The sequence below is a fragment of the Trifolium pratense genome, linkage group LG6, assembly GCF_020283565.1.
Source record: "Trifolium pratense cultivar HEN17-A07 linkage group LG6, ARS_RC_1.1, whole genome shotgun sequence".
Lineage (NCBI taxonomy): Eukaryota > Viridiplantae > Streptophyta > Magnoliopsida > Fabales > Fabaceae > Trifolium > Trifolium pratense.
In genome coordinates, this window is record NC_060064.1 from 5,392,044 (window position 1) to 5,414,248 (window position 22,205).

General features: G+C 34.4%; 1 protein-coding gene across 2 annotated transcripts; it reads right to left on the minus strand.

The window, feature by feature from the left end:
• Positions 1–1,918: 1,918 nt before the first annotated feature.
• LOC123890313 (trafficking protein particle complex subunit 8) lies at positions 1,919–21,681 on the minus strand. 2 transcript variants are annotated; one of them, XR_006802817.1, is made up of 28 exons: positions 21,157–21,641; positions 20,987–21,081; positions 20,748–20,847; positions 19,895–19,999; positions 19,558–19,720; positions 17,979–18,099; positions 17,727–17,789; positions 17,548–17,628; positions 17,364–17,458; positions 17,105–17,255; positions 16,027–16,113; positions 15,792–15,911; positions 15,581–15,709; positions 15,398–15,495; positions 15,173–15,296; positions 14,342–14,449; positions 12,860–13,001; positions 9,083–9,193; positions 8,842–8,966; positions 6,781–6,966; positions 6,373–6,483; positions 5,445–5,609; positions 5,201–5,359; positions 4,732–4,965; positions 4,392–4,559; positions 3,339–3,457; positions 2,203–3,236; positions 1,919–2,132 (listed from the first exon to the last, which is right to left on the minus strand). XR_006802817.1 is itself a non-coding variant. In XM_045939895.1 (27 exons), the coding sequence occupies exons 1-27, from the start codon at positions 21,314–21,316 to the stop codon at positions 2,690–2,692; spliced, it is 3,867 nt and encodes a 1,288-aa protein (XP_045795851.1). In that variant the 5' UTR covers positions 21,317–21,681; the 3' UTR covers positions 1,919–2,689. The 2 variants fall into 2 exon arrangements, 1 of the variants encoding a protein (XP_045795851.1); XM_045939895.1 differs by having other exon boundaries at positions 1,919–3,236; positions 21,157–21,681.
• Between the last annotated feature and the right edge of the window lie 524 nt (positions 21,682–22,205).

The following is a 22,205-nucleotide window of genomic DNA, read 5'->3' on the forward strand; positions in this document are numbered from 1 at the left end:
AAAAATACCTTTCTTTTCCTTCTACTTAAGGGGCAAAGAGAAACGCTTTTGCTACTGAGAAAGCGAACGTGTGAAGGTTAAAGTCAGCGAGTGGAATAAATGGAACAAGTATAAGGGCTAGTTAGTAGGTTTTTATTTTATTTAAATAAGCGATTTTCACATATTATAAAAAATATAATTTATTCATTAATCCTTATCAAATATAATTTAAATTATCAAAAATGAAATATAATAAAATAGAAATTACAAAATAATAGTTTGTTATTGTATTAAAAATATTAATATAAATAATTGACTTGAAAAAATGTATGATTTTATCACTAGAGTAATTTTTCATTTTAAAAAAGTTATGAAATGAAAATATTAGTATTAATTTTTTTTTTGACACAAAAATATTAGTATTAATAATTGACTTAAAAAAATTAAAAATCAGCCTCCGCGAGATAGCTGAATTGGTTGGAACGGAAATTCAACCTTGATACCCTCATTTATTCACATGAAAAAGTGAAATTCTAGCCACTAGGTTACTTGACAAAAATAAAATAAAAATCAATTGAAAATAGAATATTATAAAATGAAAATATTGACGTCACAAGAACAAATGAGTACTTTGGACGAAATTTGAAAGTTAGCAAAAGTGATAGTGAAAATTTCATTTTATCTTTATAAATAATGAACATAAATTACAATAAATTTTAATGGTTGGTGATATTTAAGTTATAGACAAAAAAAGTTTGTTGAAAGATTGGTTTATAGCTACTCCCTTTGAGATTTTACCTAAAAGTTATAGACAAAAAAATTAGTTGGAAGACTAGTTAATAGCTACTCAGCTTGAGATTTAACTTAAGTACAGTGAGTAGTTAGTAAATTGAAAATTTCATTTATTTATAATTGTTAATAAAAAAATAAAAAATTATTATTAACTAAAGTGGATTTACAATAATAGTCTGAGAGAATTTGAAGTGGATTTCATGGTCAAATCTGAGATACCTCATATATCAAACCTATAATTTCAGTATTTACCAATTAAAATGACTTACGAGTGAATTATTAATATTTTAACTACTTATAATTTGTTGTGAGCGTGCATAACATTGAACATATATTTTATCAACGACTGGTTTTACATTCCAAAACAAGTAGAAGAGTCGAATCCTTAAAAAGCAGTTTAAAGACCATGTATTGACGGTTTAAACATCCAATTAAATCATCACACAATGAAGTTTGTTGACATAGTTTTTAACAAAATATTTAATAAAATGACATCGTGCTAAAATCTAATTGAATTTGGACGATTGTGTAGACATAATATAAAGTGTCAAAATATAGTCCTTAAAATTCGTACAAATTTTAATAAATTACAATACGTAGGGTAGTCTTCTAACCTAAGGAAAAACAGTACTGAGGAAGCACCCGCGAAACAGATGGAAGAAATACTAGCTAGTAGCTACGTACGTGAGATGATAGCTTGTACTTTACACTTAGTACTTATTTTTTTATCATTAGTGCTTAATTACTAGTTTACTATTCTTGATCGGAATCTATGGTTGAGAAGTGTTGTTTTCTGCGGTTTAAAGTGTGTACCAGCAGAAGACAAAGTAGCTTCATACAGTTCCTTGAAATAAAATTTTAAAAATTAAATCAAAATAAGAAAGAAAAAATATTATAAAAGAATAGTAAACAAAAAGATTATCTATAACAAAAATGCATTCGGTATTTATAAAAAAGCAATAGATTGCGTACATGTAACAAAAGGGACTTTTCAAATTATATCAAATTAACATGGCCGTTCTTCAACATATTTTGGTCACCTTTGCAATGATAAATGCAGATTTAGTTGGATGTAATTTTTAAATGTTTTCAAGTTGCACAAACAATGTATAAAAACTAATGGAAGTGGTAAGATATCATCAGAAAATGAAAAACATTAAAAGAGAATATCTTAAAGCCAAAACACATACTATACATCCAATGAACAAAGTAACCGAGTCTCTGTAAACTCGAGTGCTTAACATCTTCACCCTTTTTTAAGCAACAACTAACAAGCCCTACAACCATTGTAAATTTGTCGCATATTTTGAGCACACAATAGTGCAACTGTGTTGACACTTGAGTTCAGCTTAAAGATAACCCTGTCATAATCACAAAATAAGTTAAAATTATTGTAACAAAAATTGCACTGTGTAATCAGATTATACCCACTTTTACACTGTATCCCTTCCTGTCTTTCAACGCTGCAACAGTCTGTAAAAGTCTATAACACTCTGAACTGCTATCCACCATGTATGAAAAATCAGATAAAACCGATGGCAATTTTGAATTCGGCCCATGTAACCAATTCCTACACTGCACAATCGCGTATTCCACTTATGAGTTAAAAAAATGATTCAATCACCAGTGCTCAGCTTTCAAATTCCATCCTTGGTTGAGCCCATACAGAAGTAACTTGCTCATAACTTCCTCTCTCTCAAACTTGGCCAGTCCAAAACCGCTGGCCAGTTCAATGAATTGTGTATTTTCACTGTCATTATTGTTTGGACAAAAAACCTGTGCTCTACAACTTTTTCTATCAAACTTTTACATAATTCCATGTTCCTGTTGGCATTTAATAATTCATGGAACGTATATATATACAGCCCACAGTTACAATCAAAATGAAAATTATAGCATGAAAACATTTACCAACTTCTCAAGTGGACTGAAGCACAGTCAAATAGTATTTATAGCCCTGGCACTTGCCCGAATGCTGCTTGGTTTCATCACTGTCTCCCAGAACTTGGGATGGAAGTTTCCAACTCAAAACATAATTTGACAGGTCATATGTCCCTGGAGAGAAGACACAGATCTGAAGAGGAATTTCTGCTGAGGACATGGGCTCAAGGTGGATATTGGTCGAGCTTGATCCAGACCAAATGTATGGGGAAACACTTTCCAATAATACTACCTTTCCTGGTTGGGCTTCGAGAGCATTGGGAGTTACCTTGATTTCAGTCACTGGTGTGACATCATGCCATCCTGCTTGGTTATCAGGAGTTGCTGATTGAATCGCGTTCACACTGTTCATATGTCCACCACTACCATCAAAATCTGTGGTGTCAATGCGCACAAAAGCAGTGGCATCAGATGAATTGTAAAGATGCATCTTTAGATTTATTTCGCAGAAGGATGCAGAGAAGTCATGATGCAAGGTTTGAGGTCCATCCACTAGCCATGAAATGGGGCCCGTGCTAGCAGTACTATAAAAAAGAAAGAAAAAGATCAACATAAACCCCACATAAAGTCATGTGATAACAAACACAAATATATAAAATCTATCAAAATAAGAACATGAACCATGCCTTAAGTGACATGTATGGTGAGACATAACATGAGGAGGATCGGATAAACCAGGGCTGATGCTACTGTTGAGAGGCCGAGAGATCAACACCAAATCAACGGTATTTAAGTCACCTAGATCCTACAAACATTAAATGCATGTCAGTAATAGAAAAGAAAATCAATAAAGTATTTTAGCGAATACCATATGTTCTACCATGACACAGGAAAACAAATTTGTCTTTCAAACTTTGAAATTCCTTAAACTTAAAAATTATGCCAGTTGGTGTTGTGGAAATTTAATAAATTGTGTCATATCCTTTAAACATTCAAAAATTAAATCTTCTCATAATATAGCTGACTAGTTAGCTAACCGACAAAAATGGAAACAAGTAATAATGCAATAATAAATCAATTTAGATACAAAATACATACTGTAAATCAGAACTTCGATACAATTTTGGTCCAATGGAAACTTCAATTTTGGTTATATATGTTCTTGCTCATTATAATTAGTAAGAAATTTTCTAAAAGAAACGTAGTATACTAGTATGCAAAATAAGAATTAAAGACAAACGAAAGCTTACTAAAAGGAAATATAGTAACGAAAGCATTGAAATCTTTAAGGATCAAGTTCATATGATGCTAAAGTTCAACAGAGAAATTGATAATGAGCAATATGCTAAAGTTAAATCGTATATTTCATTTCCAAGTAGTTTTAGAATCCTAAAACAAATCACACAATTCATCATTAGTTATAGCTTATAGGATGAGATTCAGTATCATATTCAAACATTTATATACTCATAAAGTATAAAATTCATAAATTACTGATTTCAAAAGAATGGTTTTCTTTTGATGGTGTGAAAATACCAAAAAGAAGAGATACAATAAGAAAATGATAAAACAGTATGAGGTGAAAAATAAAATTTCATTCACATTCTGGTCTCGGTAAAATTCGTTTACAAATTTCAACCAGTTCTATTTTCACCTACTCAACCATACATACTATAAATGATGATATAAAATTCAGAAGAAACAGATGTGGACATTATCAAAACAAAACAAATGTCTACCTCGTGTAACACTTTCTGCTGCAATCTTTCAAAATAGTGGAAATTGACCAAAGGTACATTGTTTGTATTGTAAACTAAATCCTCACTGCATTGAGGAACCAATAACACATCACTTCCGAGAGGCAAGGTAGATATGTTGTGTTCCAACGTCGATAATCTCCTTGAATTCTGAGTAAACAATACATTAATTTAGCCCACCAAATTATCATATGAATGCAAAGCAGACACACAAACTTGATACCAAATTTTAGGTACCAGCACATCATGAAAAAAATACAAATAAAGACCAGGCTACATGGATCAAATAAAGACTTTTCACAAAATAAACTATAGCATCAACCTTCAATGTGAAGAAACATGATATGGCTTGACCAGCCATCAGCGTTTGCGAAGGGAAAATAGCCTCAGGAGGTTGAAGTAATGATATTTCCCAGTGATGCCCAATAGATGACAACTGATAAACTTGGAAACTTTCTGAGCTTGTCTTGTTAACAATATCCAATCTAACAAGAAAATCTTGTATTCTTAATCGAGAAGGACTGATTTGAAATGAGACATCTAATGATGGTAATACCTGCAACCATCAGATTTGGCACTTGAGAATTAACAAGGTCTATGACCCCAGTAAAGATCAAAATAAGTCATTTAATTTAACAGACATTTTTTATATTCATAATGTGACAAAAAATCGATAAACAAAATGATTCAATTTTTTTATAGTACCATATAGTTAAAAATAACAGTATAAAGAGGGGAAATAACGCCAGTGAAGCCCAAAAAGTTTCACTTTCAGTACATGTTATACTAACCTGCACATTGTAATGCAAGCGAAGAGTGCGATATCTAATGACACTAGATATATCTTCAATCTCATAATAAATGCTCATATAAAGAGAAATGTCACCAGGAACAGCAGCCCTAAACCAAAGAGGCCATGATAAGGGTGTTTCACCTTGAACTGAAGTGTCCTGAAACAAAGTGTAATTCATGTGAACATGTCAGCAGATGCCAGAATAGTAATATACAACTTCCTCAGAAAGATTCAAAACTGACCGCCGGAAACGAAAAGACTGTTTCAGACATCATATTAGGATTAGCATGTGCACCACTTTGCACTGAATCTGACTTTTTTGTTAAGCAACCAGGAAACTCTAATTTCACATTTTCTTGATTCCCAACAATCAGGAATCTAGGGTGACTTATCTTCATCTTCAGATTCTGCCAAAACAGCAAACAAACAAGTGTTAGCATGAAAGAAAGAGCAGGAAGAAAGCAAGTTCAACCCAATACAAGGATGTTGGATAGCAGACTGCATCTATCTTTCAATCACACAATGCACCTGCTGTATAAAACTAACCCCACGACAACTGTTATCCCCGAGAGGAGAAATGGTGTTTTGATAGGAACAAATGACAGAAAAAATTAATAATTTTACAGAAATGATTGATAAAAAAGGGAGAATTATCCACACATCCCCCCTTCACAAATGATTTCTTTTTTCATAATCCATCCAATTCACAGAATGAATCTATCCCAATTTCTCCTATTTATCTAATTCATACCCCCTTTAACTGACTACCTAACTAACCCTAACAACTTTAGCGTGTGTTTGTTTCAGATAATTTTCACTGCAAATGGAAAAAAAAAAAAAAACTTTCCACTAAAATCAGATTTGAGGGGCCAAGAATACATAACCAACATTTCATTCTGTCCTTTTACCCCCAACAACATATTATCCCCTTCAATTGCAACATCATCCTCAAGGTTGAAAGTGGTTTACTGACTGATAATGTTCATGTTACTGGTTTCCCAAAATCTGCCAGGAGTATCCATCTTCTTCCCCTAGCTTATGTTTGTAGACTTTTTTGTTGGTAAAAACTATTTTGACTACCTGGCATCTATACACAAGTTGAAATGCAAACGACGTGCAAGCATGCACCACATAGAAGAAAAAAACGCAACTTAACTCCAGATACCATACCTTAACAGGAAACTCTGATGGATTCCTCAACTCCAGCATAAGTTGCCGTAAATCTCCAGCATATGCCTTTCCAGGTAAAGATTGGATAGTACCCTGAATCTTGGGTATACTCTGGGATTTAAAAAAAAGTTGCTTCAGTATAGACAAAAGAGAATATGTTGTAAATATGTAATTATTGTTGTAGAAACTTATTATGCTTAAAGTAGACAATTATGGGGAATTTATGTATTAGGCTCGTTGATCAAAACCAGTTGTACAGTTAGAGGTATGTAAGTATATATACTCACAGATAAGTGCCTGTACAGTTGTACTCTTTACACAATTGAATAATACTTCAAAATATTTTTCCAAGAACATAAGAGTAAGGAGAGATGGAAAAATGAAAAAGAAGAGCAAAGTAGAACACACCTTGATCACCATAAATTTAAATTTCTCATTGGGCGACTGCTTTGCTTTTCTTCTTCCTTTTACAATATTCTTCTTCGGGTGGCTCAACTCAAAGTTGTGAAAGCCAACTATCGCACCTGATAGTTTCCATCGAACACCAAGAATTTCAAGAGTACCTACTTCCTTGGGAGTCACTGATAGTTGAACCTGGCAAAATCAATTTTGCAAAAACAACAAATTAAAATTACGACAAGTCGACAACAAAAGCCTTTTCTCACAAGGAGTGTTAAAAAACATGGATTAAAAGAAAATATAATGTCTTGTTGTAAATCTATACATTAGACTACCCTCAATCTAATCTTGTCACTCGAGCTTCTACTGTTATTATTATCTCACATGCTCATGCTCACACCACCCAAGATTAGATTCTATCATCTTTTACATAATAGGACCAACACCAAGTTTTTCTTTATTGCACTCATTACAATCCTAGACATATCTTGTCTTTCCAAGTGTCAATCACAATAGAACAAAAAGTAATGAACAAGTGTGAGTTTTTGTTTGTGTGCAAGCAAAACGTATATTTGAAAAAATTGTATAAGAATATTTATGTTGTAAATACGTAATTTTTAGGAGAATCATATCTTGTATTTCTTGACTAACATTTAATAGGATGAGACTATATATTCAGATTAGAGATTGTAATTAGAATCATTTAATAATATCCAGAATACTTTCCTCGCCAAACCATTGTTCAAACTTAACTTCTGCACTTTCAGGGACAAACACAGGATACTTCCTTACTCCTTCCCAGATTCGTTCCCCTCCCTGGTTTTGTGGGAAAATTATTATAGAGGAGTGCAAACACTCCCTCTTTGTATGTATTGTATAAGCTTCAGTAGCCACGGTTTGGTAGTTGGTTACGACAGCTTTCATATGTATTGAACAAGCTTCACTTCGTAAGGCAGCTCTCCCAGTTCAGTGAATTGATTCATGATTGCATAAATAGAAGGCTCAAAACTTGAGACTTCAGAAATTACATGATATAGAAAATTTTCGAGAGAATTTTCCCTCTTTCAAAAATTCCCTCTCCTCTTAAACACGTTCAAGATACGTCAAAGTAATTCTTATACAATATGGGTAAACCCCCTTCCTTTCCTTGAGCTAGCTTCTGGGATTAAATATGGCTTGGCTCAAATACTAATATGGTATTTAAGTCTAATCTAAATCTATCTTTGAGCTACCCGCATAGATCCAGTCATGCAAAGTTTACACTTTATATTCAATCCTAGGCATAAGAGAGATGGATGTGTTGAGGTTCCACATCGACTAAAGATATGACCAAAGTAGTCCTCCTAAAGCAAGAGGAATCCTCACCTCCTCAGCTAGTGTTTGAGGATGAGCTAAGTCTAACACAAATAATAATAATAACTAAAACAAATGTCTAACCCAATTTTTACCAGACACAAAAATCAACAATTTTTTTCCCCCCAAATTTACATCTTAGCCTGCCTTATCCATAAGGGAGAAGATTTGAACGAAAGAGAAATCATATTCAGGAGCTCCATTTTCAATTTGATAGAAATGTGATTTTTTGACACTTTCAGGACTCAAAGCCCAGCGTCATTCTACTCAAGTTTCAATATAATTGAAGACATGCATAAAATTGATAGAAATGTGATATTTTGTGAACTAACACAGAGCAAGTTAAGAATGTTGGGATAGATGTTCTTCATTACCCACTATTAGAGTAGTAAAGTTTAGTTTTAACTGTTTTGCCTTTTAGTAAGATATTTTCTATTTTTACTATTCTTGAATATTCACTGCCAGATAGCAGCAAGTGATTGAGACTGTTTTCACAGCTCAGAGTTTCTTACAAGGGGTGTAGGTTAACAATGAATATATATATATAGACACACACACACACACACACACACACACACACCTTGTAATCTTTTCAATCAAGAAATATAGTAACAGAATTTCACAGAGAAATACAATGCAAGTTATGCAACTCAATTTGTATACTTTTAGTCAATACAAGACCTCTTGTACTGAAATTCAGCTATAGAACAAACTCACCATGGTAGTTTCACCACCTCCTAGTGAGAAATCAACCTCGGATACTAAAAAGGAGGAATTGTGTGAGCTCGTATCCCGGAAGTGGTCAACTTCATTATCAGTTTTCACACTCAATTCATTTGCATCTGTAGTATCCATGACAAACTATTACCAACCAGAAGGCCACTAATATTAATTAATAAAAAAAATGAAGAAAGCAATAAAAAAGGGTAAAAGGCATAAGCAGAAACTTGTAGCTTACTTGATGTAAGTTCATCAGTACTAGTAGAATATTTGCATACAAGTGTAACACCAGATACGGGAATTGTAATTTGCAGAGGGTTTATGAATTCAATATTAACCTTCACAGCTTCTGCATATGGTGCAACGGATAGACAATCCACGAGTAATGCATAACAGGAAGAAGGAAAAAAAAGTAAGTTTATTTGTATTTATTCATTAAACCAAACTAGTTTGTAAAGTAAACTGTAATGATACTATAATGAATGTATTCCTGGTCAGGTCAAAATTCTATTTGCCCAATTCAGTTTCATATTCTCACTTTACACAAATACCAACAAAACTTGCACAAGAAAGTCCAATAGAGATTAGAGTTCCTAAATATTTTAGAGTGAAAATAGGTTGAAACATAAACTGACACATGCAATTTAATTTCCTAAATGAATTGCATTGATGATTCTGCTCCAGTCCATCCCTCTTCTACCATACAGAAGTTGAGTAATAGAATATTAAATGTGAATTATTTAAGTTTTTAATATATAATTACCATAAGTGCATGCCAAAAATTTTATAGTATGAGTATCATTTCCACTCCATAAATACACTCCTGATGATCTAATGCAGATCCTAAAGTTGCAAAAAAAACTATCATGTGTCTTAGTCATACAACTACAATTCTTTTCACACTAGGTGGAGTTGATTGCATGGACTAATGATGACATACCATCCTATAAAGTATTAAGTCCAAAGATGATCTTTTACCTCTAAATGTCTCTCAGTATAGTTTAGCTTATAATTCTCCATGATCTCTCTCTAACTATTGGACTATCCAGTATCCACTATATGGCCGACCCTCCTTACTAATGTTTTATAGTTTCTTCTCTACACATGTGTCTAAACCACCTAGAAGGAGAGACCGTACCATCTCCAAGATGCATGCTACCCCATTTTTCTATCTTATTGTATTTTTTATTATATCTTTGTCTTGTTGTGCAACCACTCATCCATGAATACTCTTAGAAATTTGGGTTGGGCTTAACTCAACTTTACAAAACCGGCTTTGTAAGGATGAGTTAGGCCCAACCCAAAATTCTAAAATGGTATCAGAGTCTCCTCCACGATCCTTTGGGTCACCTGCTATCAGTTTTCTGCTATTGGGCCACCCACCGTTTATATCCATGCACCAAGCCCAATAGTGTTCGGCGTGAGGGGGTGTGTTAAGAGTTCCACATTGGATCTGAGTGAGATGGCCTGAAGAAATGACGCAGTACGGAAGCGCTAGGTTAGCAAAACGCTAAACCTAATGGATAAAGACAAGCCGCAAACACAAACTTGTCAAAATAGGGTTTCGGAGTCCACCGAAAGAGTAATTTGGAATCCACCAAATTTGAGAAAAATCTCTGAATTTTATTAAATCAAAAGGTTGCCTTCAAGGCTACAATAATTTAGTTTAAATAGGAGTGAAAAATAAAATTAACAAATCTCCTAAAAGATTGTAAAAATAAAAACAACAAACCTAGCTAAATAAAAATTACAAATCTACCTAAAATATAAAAAAATAACTAACCTAGGTGAAATATAAAAATAAGAAATCAACCTAAAATATAATAAAACTAAATCTAACTAAAATAATAATATACAGAAGAAATCCTCCTACATCAGTCTCCTCTACCTCAAAAGAACTCGACCCCGAGTTCTCGTTTTGATAAAGAGCTTCCTTTGCAGGTTGACTCCTCCAATGAACAAGAGACCACCCTCCTGGATCCCATTGAATGAAGTGAGAGGACCTGTCTCGTGTCAACACATCCAAAAGACCACCGGGGTTCCATTGCTCAAAGATGGCACACCGAATTGGAAATTTATCACAAAAGGGTATTTGACTCAACTCAGTTAACATGCTTGAGCTAGTGCCTAAACCATAAGATTTAAGGTAAAACCCGAATTGAACCCGATCTACAAGCAAACCTTTGAGTTCAATGTGACGGCTGTGATGCGGCGGTTTTGCTGAGATGGAAGTCGTCGCCTGCATCCTAGTGTCTCGAGGTTCTAGTGGCAGTGAGGTTGTTGTCGGATTTCGCACAATTAATCTGGCTTAGACAGAGCCGCCATAAGTAGGTCGACATCAAGTTGTGGATCGCCAGACTTGCACAAGACACCGAATTGGAAATTTATCACAAAAGGGTATTTGACTCAACTCAGTTAACATGCTTGAGCTAGTGCCTAAACCATAAGATTTAAGGTAAAACCCGAATTGAACCCGATCTACAAGCAAACCTTTGAGTTCAATGTGACGGCTGTGATGCGGCGGTTTTGCTGAGATGGAAGTCGTCGCCTGCATCCTAGTGTCTCGAGGTTCTAGTGGCAGTGAGGTTGTTGTCGGATTTCGCACAATTAATCTGGCTTAGACAGAGCCGCCATAGGTAGGTCGACATCAAGTTGTGGATCGCCAGACTTGCACAAGACAATTTTTTTTATCCTATTTGGAGTCTCTTCACCTCCCTCTTCGGACACAACTTCCTCATCCTCAGAACTAGAGTCGTCAGTAGATGGGTTGTTGCGGTTGTTGTCGCCGTTTCTGTTGTTATTGTTTCTATTGTTATTGTAGTTTCGGTTGTTGTTAGATAACGTTGTCACCTGTGTTGTCAGAGCGGTGATGGCCGCGGTTAAAGCCGTCATGGCACCATAAAACTCTGCTTTCGTCACCGGTTGATCTCCCATCTGATCACGTTAGGAAAAGAACAGGAGAAACCTGCTCTGATACCAACTGACGCAGTACGGAAGCGCTAGGTTAGCAAAACGCTAAACCTAATGGATAAAGACAAGCCGCAAACACAAACTTGTCAAAATAGGGTTTCGGAGTCCACCGAAAGAGTAATTTGGAATCCAACAAATTTGAGAAAAATCTCTGAATTTTATTAAATCAAAAGGCTGCCTTCAAGGCTACAATAATTTAGTTTAAATAGGAGTGAAAAATAAAATTAACAAATCTCCTAAAAGATTGTAAAAATAAAAACAACAAACCTAGCTAAATAAAAATTACAAATCTACCTAAAATATAAAAAAATAACTAACCTAGGTGAAATATAAAAATAAGAAATCAACCTAAAATATAATAAAACTAAATCTAACTAAAATAATAATATACAGAAGAAATCCTCCTACATCAAGAAATGTTTATAAGTGAGGGCAATCTTCACCTTACAAGCCGGTTTTGTAAGGATGAGTTAGGCCCAACCCAAAATTCTAAAAAATACATTCTCATTTATGCACACTATGTTTACTTGTTAGACTTTTACCACCCAAAATTTGAGTCATACTACAATCAACCATGTGTCTTCATAATATAATTGAGATATGCAAGACTTGTTAGTGGAACTCACTGGATACCAAGTCATAAGTCTGTCACAGGTGCAAAGAGAATATATAGCTCAGCTAAACATAAAATGAAATATTAAACACTAACTTCAAAACAGACAAAGATCACTCGTTCAAATTGCATTATGAGATGATAACTCAAATCAATTAAAATCACAAAATGCTAATACGTCTTTCATTATAAAAAAACCAATAGCATTTTTATAGTAATAACTGAATAACATCTATGGGCAAGCATTTACAAATTACTAGAACTTTGAATCAAACCAATGCCATTATCCCTTTAAGGAAACAAAAACACTGTTACTACAATGTAAAAAGTCACGAAAAAGTCAACATTATTATTATCAAATATAGTATTGGCCAGATATTAAAGTGAAACAAAATCATATATAATGAACTTATACGAAATTCTATGACATACCTCCTGCAACACAAACATTTGATTGAGTGTTCTTTTTTGAGATAAGCTTTGATTGCAACTCCAACCAATTAGTCTTGGCAGCAGTAAATGATGGTATCATGTCTTCCTCCAAAGAATGCCACAAGCCTTCTTTAGTGTTAACCTGAAGTGACACTACAAGCTATCATAATCAAACTACAGGCATTAACTAATTTTAAACTTCTATGCAACAAATCCATTGGAAAAATGCTTCTAATGGACATTTGAAAGTTCTAACACAAATAATAAAATAAGAAGAAACCCCCGAATTTCTGTTGCAAACCACAAAAAGAAAAGCGCAATTTCTATTATATGCCAGTAATCACCTTACTGGGGATTTATATACTGTTACATGATATGTGTAATGGTTATTTCAACTGTTGGTTAAACTCATTGTATCAGTTAGTCAGCGTTAGTGCCATCTATCTCAGTTTGTTAGTGGTATCAATATACAAAAACAGTTGAGAAATGTTTGTTATCTCTTTCTCTAATATGTGAGACCTACCATCATCTCCTGTGAATGAATTGATGTGTGCCACAAAAGGGTTTTCTACAAACCACATGGCATAGAATAGTATAGTTCGGAAGAATAAAATTACTATGCAGTAGCTTGGGTTTGAAAATCGAATGATAACTGCAATTGTACTACTTAAAATGAGTATTAATCATTGTAAAAGAAAACATAGAATGACAGAACCTTTCTCAAAATATGAGTATTACTGATTATAATTTCATCTTCTTTCTTGCTGTTAGATTACCTTTCTCTCAATTCTCTTCTATAGTAGTATGGTATCAGAGTCATGATCCATTCAATTACATCCAATATTATATTTTGCCAGTTTCCCATTACACTGGAAGGGTGATCCTCAAATACCAACATGAATTCAAGGTGCTTACATGTATCATATATAGCTCATAAGATATTTACAGCCAGGGTGACAGACCTCTCAAAAAGAGAGTAACGGGCTTGAAGTGATTGGGAAGAGGAAGAAAATTCATATCAGATGATGTATTAATATGCCAATGTAGGAAATAACATCTCTTAGTAATTATTCAACTTTCCAAGTATACAAGTTCATCCTATAATTCCGTCGAAAAACAAAAGTTCATCGTATAAATGTAGAATAAATCCATCGTATCTTAGGTAATAGAATTAGCTAATTATTCAGAATCTATTATATTTATAATCCTGATGTAACCAAAGTGCAGACATCAGTCTTCTGAGTGTGTGTTTCGTTCAAGCAAATTAAGAAAAACCTTCTCTAATATCCTATAATATTAAGTGCCAACAAAACCTATACAGATTTACCATAAAAGCATAAGCTTCCCCCTGTCCCTACCTAGCAAATAACCAGTCTGCTAAACATCATCAGAGGTTAACGAAATAGGAAGAGGAAAACATTTTGATGATTAAATCCAAAATACCAATAAAATTGGAGAAACATTGAATTGAGAAAAACTTACAGCTGAAGGTGATCCAAAAGTTCGATGATCTTCAAAGATGACCTTGAGTGAAGAGATGTTGATCACGGGCAATTGAAGTTTTGTTACCTCAAATGTGTGCCCTGTTTTCTGTAGACAGGTGTCAATAATTATATACTGTCCAACTCAGCATCAACATAGATAACACGTAAGACTATTTCAAGAATTAAAACAAATCAAGTTAATGCTAGTTCAGAAACTGTTGGATATTCCGCCTTCATTGCGGTCCGCCCCCATCTGCCTAATTGCGGCAGATGAGTTGCCTTCATTGCAGCCTCCAACACCTTCATTGTGTTGGGTGTGAAGGGGTGGATTTAGTCCCACATTGCTAAGAGATATGGCCTGTGTAGCGTTTATATAAACTAGAGGCAATCCTCACCTTAAAAGCCGGTTTTGTAAGGTTGAGTTAGACCCAATACTCATTTCTAAGATGGTATCAGAGCTTATCCTAGATCTATTGTTGGGCTTCCCGCATCGTCCACGCTTCAGGCCCATTGGGCCTGAGCGTGAGGGGGTGTGTTGGATATTCCGCCTTCATTGCGGTCCGCCCCCATCTGCCTAATTGCGGCAGATGAGTTGCCTTCATTGCAGCCTCCAACACCTTCATTGTGTTGGGTGTGAAGGGGTGGATTTAGTCCCACATTGCTAAGAGATATGGCCTGTGTAGCGTTTATATAAACTAGAGGCAATCCTCACCTTAAAAGCCGGTTTTGTAAGGTTGAGTTAGACCCAATACTCATTTCTAAGAGAAACATTTGACACAAACAATCAGGTTCTAAACATAAGAAATTTGAAAATCAAGTAGAGGGTCACCTCCACAACTTGAAGGAAGTCGCCTAGGAATAATTCTTGTGTCGTCTTGGACTGGTGACTACAGGCCAAAATTTCTGTCATATGTTTGACAGCTACATCATACATCCCAAGAGAAGCATACCACCTAAAAAAATCACCTTAATTAGCAAGCTTCAAAGAATGTAAATGTCATGCTTTTTGATATAAAAATCACAATATATTATTGTTGAACCAAGACTAACTTACTGTCCTATATGGAAATGAACATGATCATTAATATAACTCCAAGTAGTTCCTCTAAAAACTGAAAGAGCGCTTCTGTATGTTCGAATTGCATGCTTGATCTGAACAAAACAACATCAAGGTCATAAAATTAATAAGAAAAGGCAAGACATTAATAAGTAGGGGGAAAATATTGACAGCCAATACCTGGTCACACTTTTTATACTGCTCCCCAGAAAGAACTAGATGAAATCCATATTTGCGTGACATGGAGGGTTTAGACAACAAATAACAGTACGATGCTTGTTCAAGCATCACAGCAGAATGTAGGATATCCTACGATAAGGAATTAGTCAAAAACAGAACATAATAATCCAAATTGGTATTATTTTATTTTACTGTTTAAAAAAAGCAATACCTCACCACAAATACGAAAGTAAACTGTAGCTGCCTCCTTAAAAAGATCTCGTGCTTTCAACATTTCTATCCACCACAGACCACATCGTGTAGCATTTTGCTGACCCACAAATCCAAGTTTCTGGACACATCAAGTTTATTTATTAGTTAAAACAAATGACAAAGGAATGTAGCAATAACAGAGCATCTTCTAGAAAAACACATCTTTCTCGTGATCCAAAATAAACCATACGTACTAAATATGTGTTAAAAGCATTTTCCATGCAATACTCAGCTTCTTTTCTTGATTGATCCAACATGAAGTACGTAAGTCCCATCATTTCCTGAAAAAAATAAGGGAGCCCAGTAGTGATGCATATTCACAGTATTTCATTATCAGAAAGTGTATAAATTTGGCTTTCGAAAATAAAAACAAAAATAAAGCAATGCACTGCACTGCTAGGAAAACAGAAGTTACTCGAACAAAGGTTTTCTTCTTAAAATTACTTTTCTTTTCTCTTCAGTAGGGGATGATATGGTAAGTGTCAATTAGGAAGTAATGGAATAAAACTGCAATGCTGAAGAGCATGTTTGACAACCCATGTTAACAGCAAATCTTCATCATCAGTGAAACATCAGCTGGCATATATGCACAGTCAACGGTTCTAATGGAGAGCGTGGGGTGCGTGAAGTTTTTGTACACCCTTCACAGGTCGTTTCCCTATGTTACCCTTTTAAATCTGGACGTGCTTGGCCACTCTTTACCATCAATTGATGATTCGTGATCTACAAAGCTTCATTTTCCCCTGTCCTCTTACTCACTCCCAAGATTCTACCTTTTTCCCTCTCATAACTTGCATTTGTTTAGTCGTTCCTTAACCCATCATGCTTTTTGCTTCACAAATCCATTTCTTGCGGTTCTAAGTTCTTCATCATAGGGATTGCCACCTTATTTCAACTATTGTGCAGGATATACCCTCTAACTAACCAACACCCAAACTCTACCCCCCCCCCCCCCCTCCTCCCAGGAAATAATCCTATGAAATTGATAATATAAGAAATTTTAGGATAATATGAAAAATGTTCTTAAGATGTTTTAATATATCTTCTAACAAAACCAGTTTTCCCAAATAGCTCCATAGAGGCAAGTTATTTCTTTTTTTCCTTTTTTTGGTACAAAAAAGCAAGTTATTTCTTATCTCGTGGAAATAAATTATCCGATTTAACATCATTCCACTACTTTACAGAAAATCCTAATCTAACTAAAACCAATGCAACAACCATGAATAAATATGAAGAGCCTCTCTCCACATGGAAATGGAAGGTAAAAATTACCTGCACACCAGCATAACGCTTCCAGGCTTTATCAATCTTGTAATCTGTCGAAATTAGGCGATAGTTTGACAAGGCAAGTTCATAGTCTCGTAACATGAAAGCATAGTCACCCAAAACTCGAATCTGGGATTCAATTGAGTTAAAGTTATACCTTCAACAATGAAACCAAAAAGATATTAGAAAAATCAAGATATCTGAATGATACATACATAGCATACATGTACTTTCCATCATAAGTAGGAATTTATGGGTGACATACATAGGACCATTGAGAGAATCTACACCATCTTCTTTCCCTTTTCTCCACCATAAATTCTTTATTTGGTTTTTAAAACCTTTACGTGTTGCAGAAACCTAAACACAACATTAAAGAAACAATGCAAAAGGAAATCAGAATACACACACACACACACACACAACAAATTCAGACTAACAAAAATAACCTGTTGATTGAGCACACGGATTTTTTGCTCCATGTTAGGAATGATGTGTTTAGATGATAAATCTTGCATTAAATCTTTGATCTGCAGTGCAAGAAAAATGAGTAGAAAAAATACATCTATAATTTAAGCATAAATTCTATATATTGAATCTAAGTATCTAACCGTTGTTGACAAAATACCTCATTGATATCATCGATGTTAAGAAAGCAACCAAGATCTTGATCAGGTGAGGCATCACATATCTGTCACAAATTTCAGGAGTAGCATAAATTGCATATTTTCATACAAATGAAACAAATTATTTCCATGAATACAGGTTCCAAAAGGTAACCAAAATAAGCATGGGACCCCAAAGATGAAGCAAATAATTGATTTTCCATTTAAAAAGGAAATAGAAAATAACAAATTACAAGAACTCCAAACAAACTTACTTGTGAAGCCCAAGGATTATCTTGATGCTTGATTGGAGCATCTGGGGAAGAATTTATAGAAAGCAGGACACAGTCACTTGCACCAAATGTATTCCTCATTTCTGTCAATATTTTACTTGCTCTGCCAAAGAAGGAGGGGGAACTTAACACTACAGAAAACTAATAATCTCCATGTAAAAAAAAAAAATAATGCCCAAGGTTGCATTGGGTTCTAGGAAACAACTGCCATGTTTCCATTCTCTAAATCATTTTTTCAGAAAAAAAATTCATTTTCAGTCTTCATTCTCAGAGAATGAGACTGGTTTTCAAGTTTGAAATTATTTTGACAAACAGTGCTAAGATTGAAGACCTGTTTTAAAGTTAATTCCCATACAATGTGCACATCATGACCTTCCCTTCAATTGAAACTTGTGTAGATTTACAAAATAGACGGAATATTGGTGTAGTAAGGAAAAAATAGACAAGCAAGAGTGTTAAGACCAGTGCCTTCTCAAGCACGGATAACTTCTAGGGGGCGTTTGTTTCAAGGTTGTTAATTTTATTCCCAGGAATAATATTCCCAGGAAATAATAATGGGAATAAAATTCCCAGGTATTTTAAAAAAATTATGTTTGGTTTATGTTAACTGCATTCCTAGGAATTATTGATAAACATGGGAAAAAGAGAAGTTACAAACAATTATTTAAAATGTATTCTCATTTTCATGAGAACTTTTCTTTCGCACCCATTTCATTGGGAATAAGAGAAGTTATTGGAAGTTATTTTATTCCAAGGAACCTTCATACCCAGGACTAATTTCATGTCAACTTTGTACCAACCATGGGTATATCTATTTCTACACATATATTCCCAGGAATATTATTTCTAGACTTGAAACAAACACCCCCTAGTTAAAAATGAAAAAAGTAAACTATCAAACTAAATGCATTCCAAGTTTTAGTTTTCCATGTCAATATAGTTACTTTTTCCCGTAAAAGTAGTTTATTTCATGACTAGGACACATCCATTGTTCTCGGAGAACACCAAACAAATTGTTCCAAAAAAAGTTGGCTGCCTTGCACAGCAAGAGTAGCACATAGTCGAGAACACACATATGAAAAGATAGCAATATGAAGCATGTGAACTTGCAACAAGTCATTTGTATCCTATTAATAACAACGTCCATACAAAAAACTTCAGAGGTAGATTTTTATTTCTACATCAGTTTATCTAAAAGGAATCTCTCATGCTTAGGAGAATGCATAAGAATATGGAAGAAAGACTAACAACAAACCTTTCCATAATTATCTTAAGTTGTTGAAACTTCATATAAATTTATACATCAACGGGAAAAAGTGCTCCCTAGTCCACCTCATGAAATATACCTATTCATTTCAAACAAAAGGTCTTTTCCTAAAAGCCTGCCATGCCTAACCTAAGTAATCTTCACTAACCACCAAAACATAGATCTCCCATGAGTCCCGTCCAAACATGCATGAGATATATCTCACGGAAAGGCATGAAGTAATTAAGTTCAAAATGGTAATATCTTTCTTGGGATAGATAGTTTCTCTAAACAAGAATGGCAGAACATTCATACCTGTCTGCGGAGCCATCTTGATTGTCATGCACTAACAAGTAATGCTTTAAAATCTTTGGATCCATCGCACCATCTTTTAGAAGGGAAGGAAGCTTGTTGGTATTAAAAAGGTCAATAAATCTGCTAACTGGATGTTCATCTTTTGAAGAAACAGCTAAAAGACCTGGAAGTTATTTTCAGGAGAAAGACAATTATATCTTAAAAGATGCATTCTGAAGGAAAATAGATGAAAATGCCAAAATCAAAAGTATCAGAAATACAAACACTAAAAGAGTTGTACGAGAAAATTTTAAGGAATAACAAAGAAAACGAACTATAACTAATCCGAAAATCTTACAAGCCACGGGATGGTCAAAAGCTTCGTGGTCTGAAAAGGAAGCCATGCGGACAAGCTCTTTATTGAAAAACTGAAACCAGGATGGTGTATTTCTGTCTTCAGAGCCTACAAAGGTATTTCCGTCAATCAAACCAAACATCAAACAATGACAGAACATCAACTGCCTTTTCATCACACTAACACAAGTTCAGAGCTGATTCAAGGACCAAAAGCAAGTGAAACCTAACAGAGCACTAGCATGTGCTCAAGCTTGTTCATTTAAGTTCTTAAAAGTTAAAATATATTATCACACCCCAGGTATAATCAAACTAAAGATATGTGCTCATGTTCATATCAATTCCAAGCCCAAGCAATTTAAGAAATCTTATTTATTTATATAATATGCATACTTATACTTGTATGCATGTAATAATAAAACTAAAGAAGTTATTTAGCAATGTAAAAGCATGTACATGAAAAATTTCTAAAATATATATTACAAATTTACAACCCTAAGTTACTCACAAATTTATAATATGCATGTCTTCATCTGTGGTTGCAGCTTAAATCATACACAATACACAAATATAAATACATATAAACCACAAACATCAATTTTTATTCAACTGAAACCTATGTAGAACCGACGCTTCAGATTAAACGTGTGTCTACTGCTTGACACCAACACCACACTGATACTTGTAATTATATATTACATAATCACTTCTAAAATATAAATTCTAAAATTATTATTGGTCTTTATGTGTTAGTGCCGTAACTGTTCTTTGGGAATGTGTATGCATATGTATCCATGCTTCATAGACTGAAATAAAGCATAACCGAAAACAGATTCTAAACAATGAACTCGACTTACTCGCATGTTCCTGATTAATTTTTGGTGCATCAGAGCACAACTCCGAAAAAACTTTCTCCCCCGATTCTGTGATAACTTGCATCAATTGCTCTTCAGCTACCTAGTAAAAACGTATAGATACAAAAATAGAACCACATTACTACAATTAATCCTAAAAGATAACCACATTTATACAATATAAGCTCAAACGATAATCGAATTATTTGCAATAAACAGCTCAAATATTGAGTTTAATTTACCTTCAAATCAGGCTTCCTAACATTAGAACCATAGAAGAGACGCAATTTGAACTTATGAATCCGATAAGGCTGATCACTAGCGGTTCTCACTGGAACTGCAAGAAATGAACAATGCAAGTCATAAATCGCGATTCATAAACCTTAATTGACGAAAACGAGTAGAGAATTACCGTCGATGTTGTTGAAAGAGCAAAACGGAGTAAGCATCTGAAGAAAGGAGAATCCGTTTTTTAAGCAAGTTTCTTCGACGGAAGGAGTAGAAAGGACCATAACAACCGGCGTGATTTCTTCAAGTAGCATTTGTCCGAGTGGCGTCCTCGCCGGATCCATCGTCGGTGGTGGTTGTTGTTGTTCGTAGCTAAAGCGATTGTGTGGTGTGGGAGAATGATCTGAGATCGGATCTCTGTCGTAAGAAGGAGGGTTGAGTGAGATTTGGGAACCAGTTGCCAGAAAGATGGAACCGGTTCACTTTGCCTTCTACGACGACGTCGTCTTTGAGTTCCAGAGATTAATTCATGAAACAGATTGAAAATTCTGATGCTTGTCCTATTAATTTTTTTTTTTTTGCGTCAATTTTTTTTTTTTTTCGAGTCTTTCTCACACAAAGATGAGAAGAAGAAGAAGAAGAAATGAAAAGTGCTAAGTACATCCCCTCATCATCCTATTTACGCCCCCCTAACACCATTTAACAAAATATCTAAAACAACTCTAGGATCATATTTAATTTTTTTAAATTGTTTCTCAATTCCTCCTACTATCTGTATGTTCAAATTATTAATGATTTTGTCCACAAATCCTAGCTCAACCGACATAAATGTCGAAATTGTTAATGTAAGACGTTAGAATTGAGGTTCGAACCTCGATCACTCCACTTTATGTGTGTGAGTTTTCAATGACTTTACAATTTCGTCTATAAAAATAACAAGTATTTCATTTTGATTAATCTTTTAATCATGATTTAAAGTATTAGAAGTGATAGGTGGTGTGAGTTGGAACATGAATTGGCCAGGGAGACGTTGCAAGGGAAGAGCACTTTCTAACTTCAGCATGTAGTGTTTTGATTAGGAGTTTGTGTTTTCTACATGGTTGTCTATGTGTTGGTGATGTGTACATAACTTGATGTATGCAATGTTTTGTAGTAGTTATATGTTCAAGATTGTCCGTGGGAAAGGTTATGCTAGGGTGTGTAGTGGTTGATGGGTTGGGAGTACCTAATTAA

Bases quoted from the DNA above. Each gene is read 5' to 3' on its own strand.
- LOC123890313 (XM_045939895.1), bottom strand. From the start codon at position 21,316: ATGGATCCGGCGAGGACGCCACTCGGACAAATGCTACTTGAAGAAATC. The intron at 15,710-15,791 runs GTATTGCTTTTT...TCCTTATCGTAG, and splicing joins ACTTTCGTATTTGTGGTGAG to GATATCCTACATTCTGCTGT. The intron at 4,966-5,200 runs GTTAGTATAACA...TGATGGTTGCAG, and splicing joins GCTTGCATTACAATGTGCAG to GTATTACCATCATTAGATGT.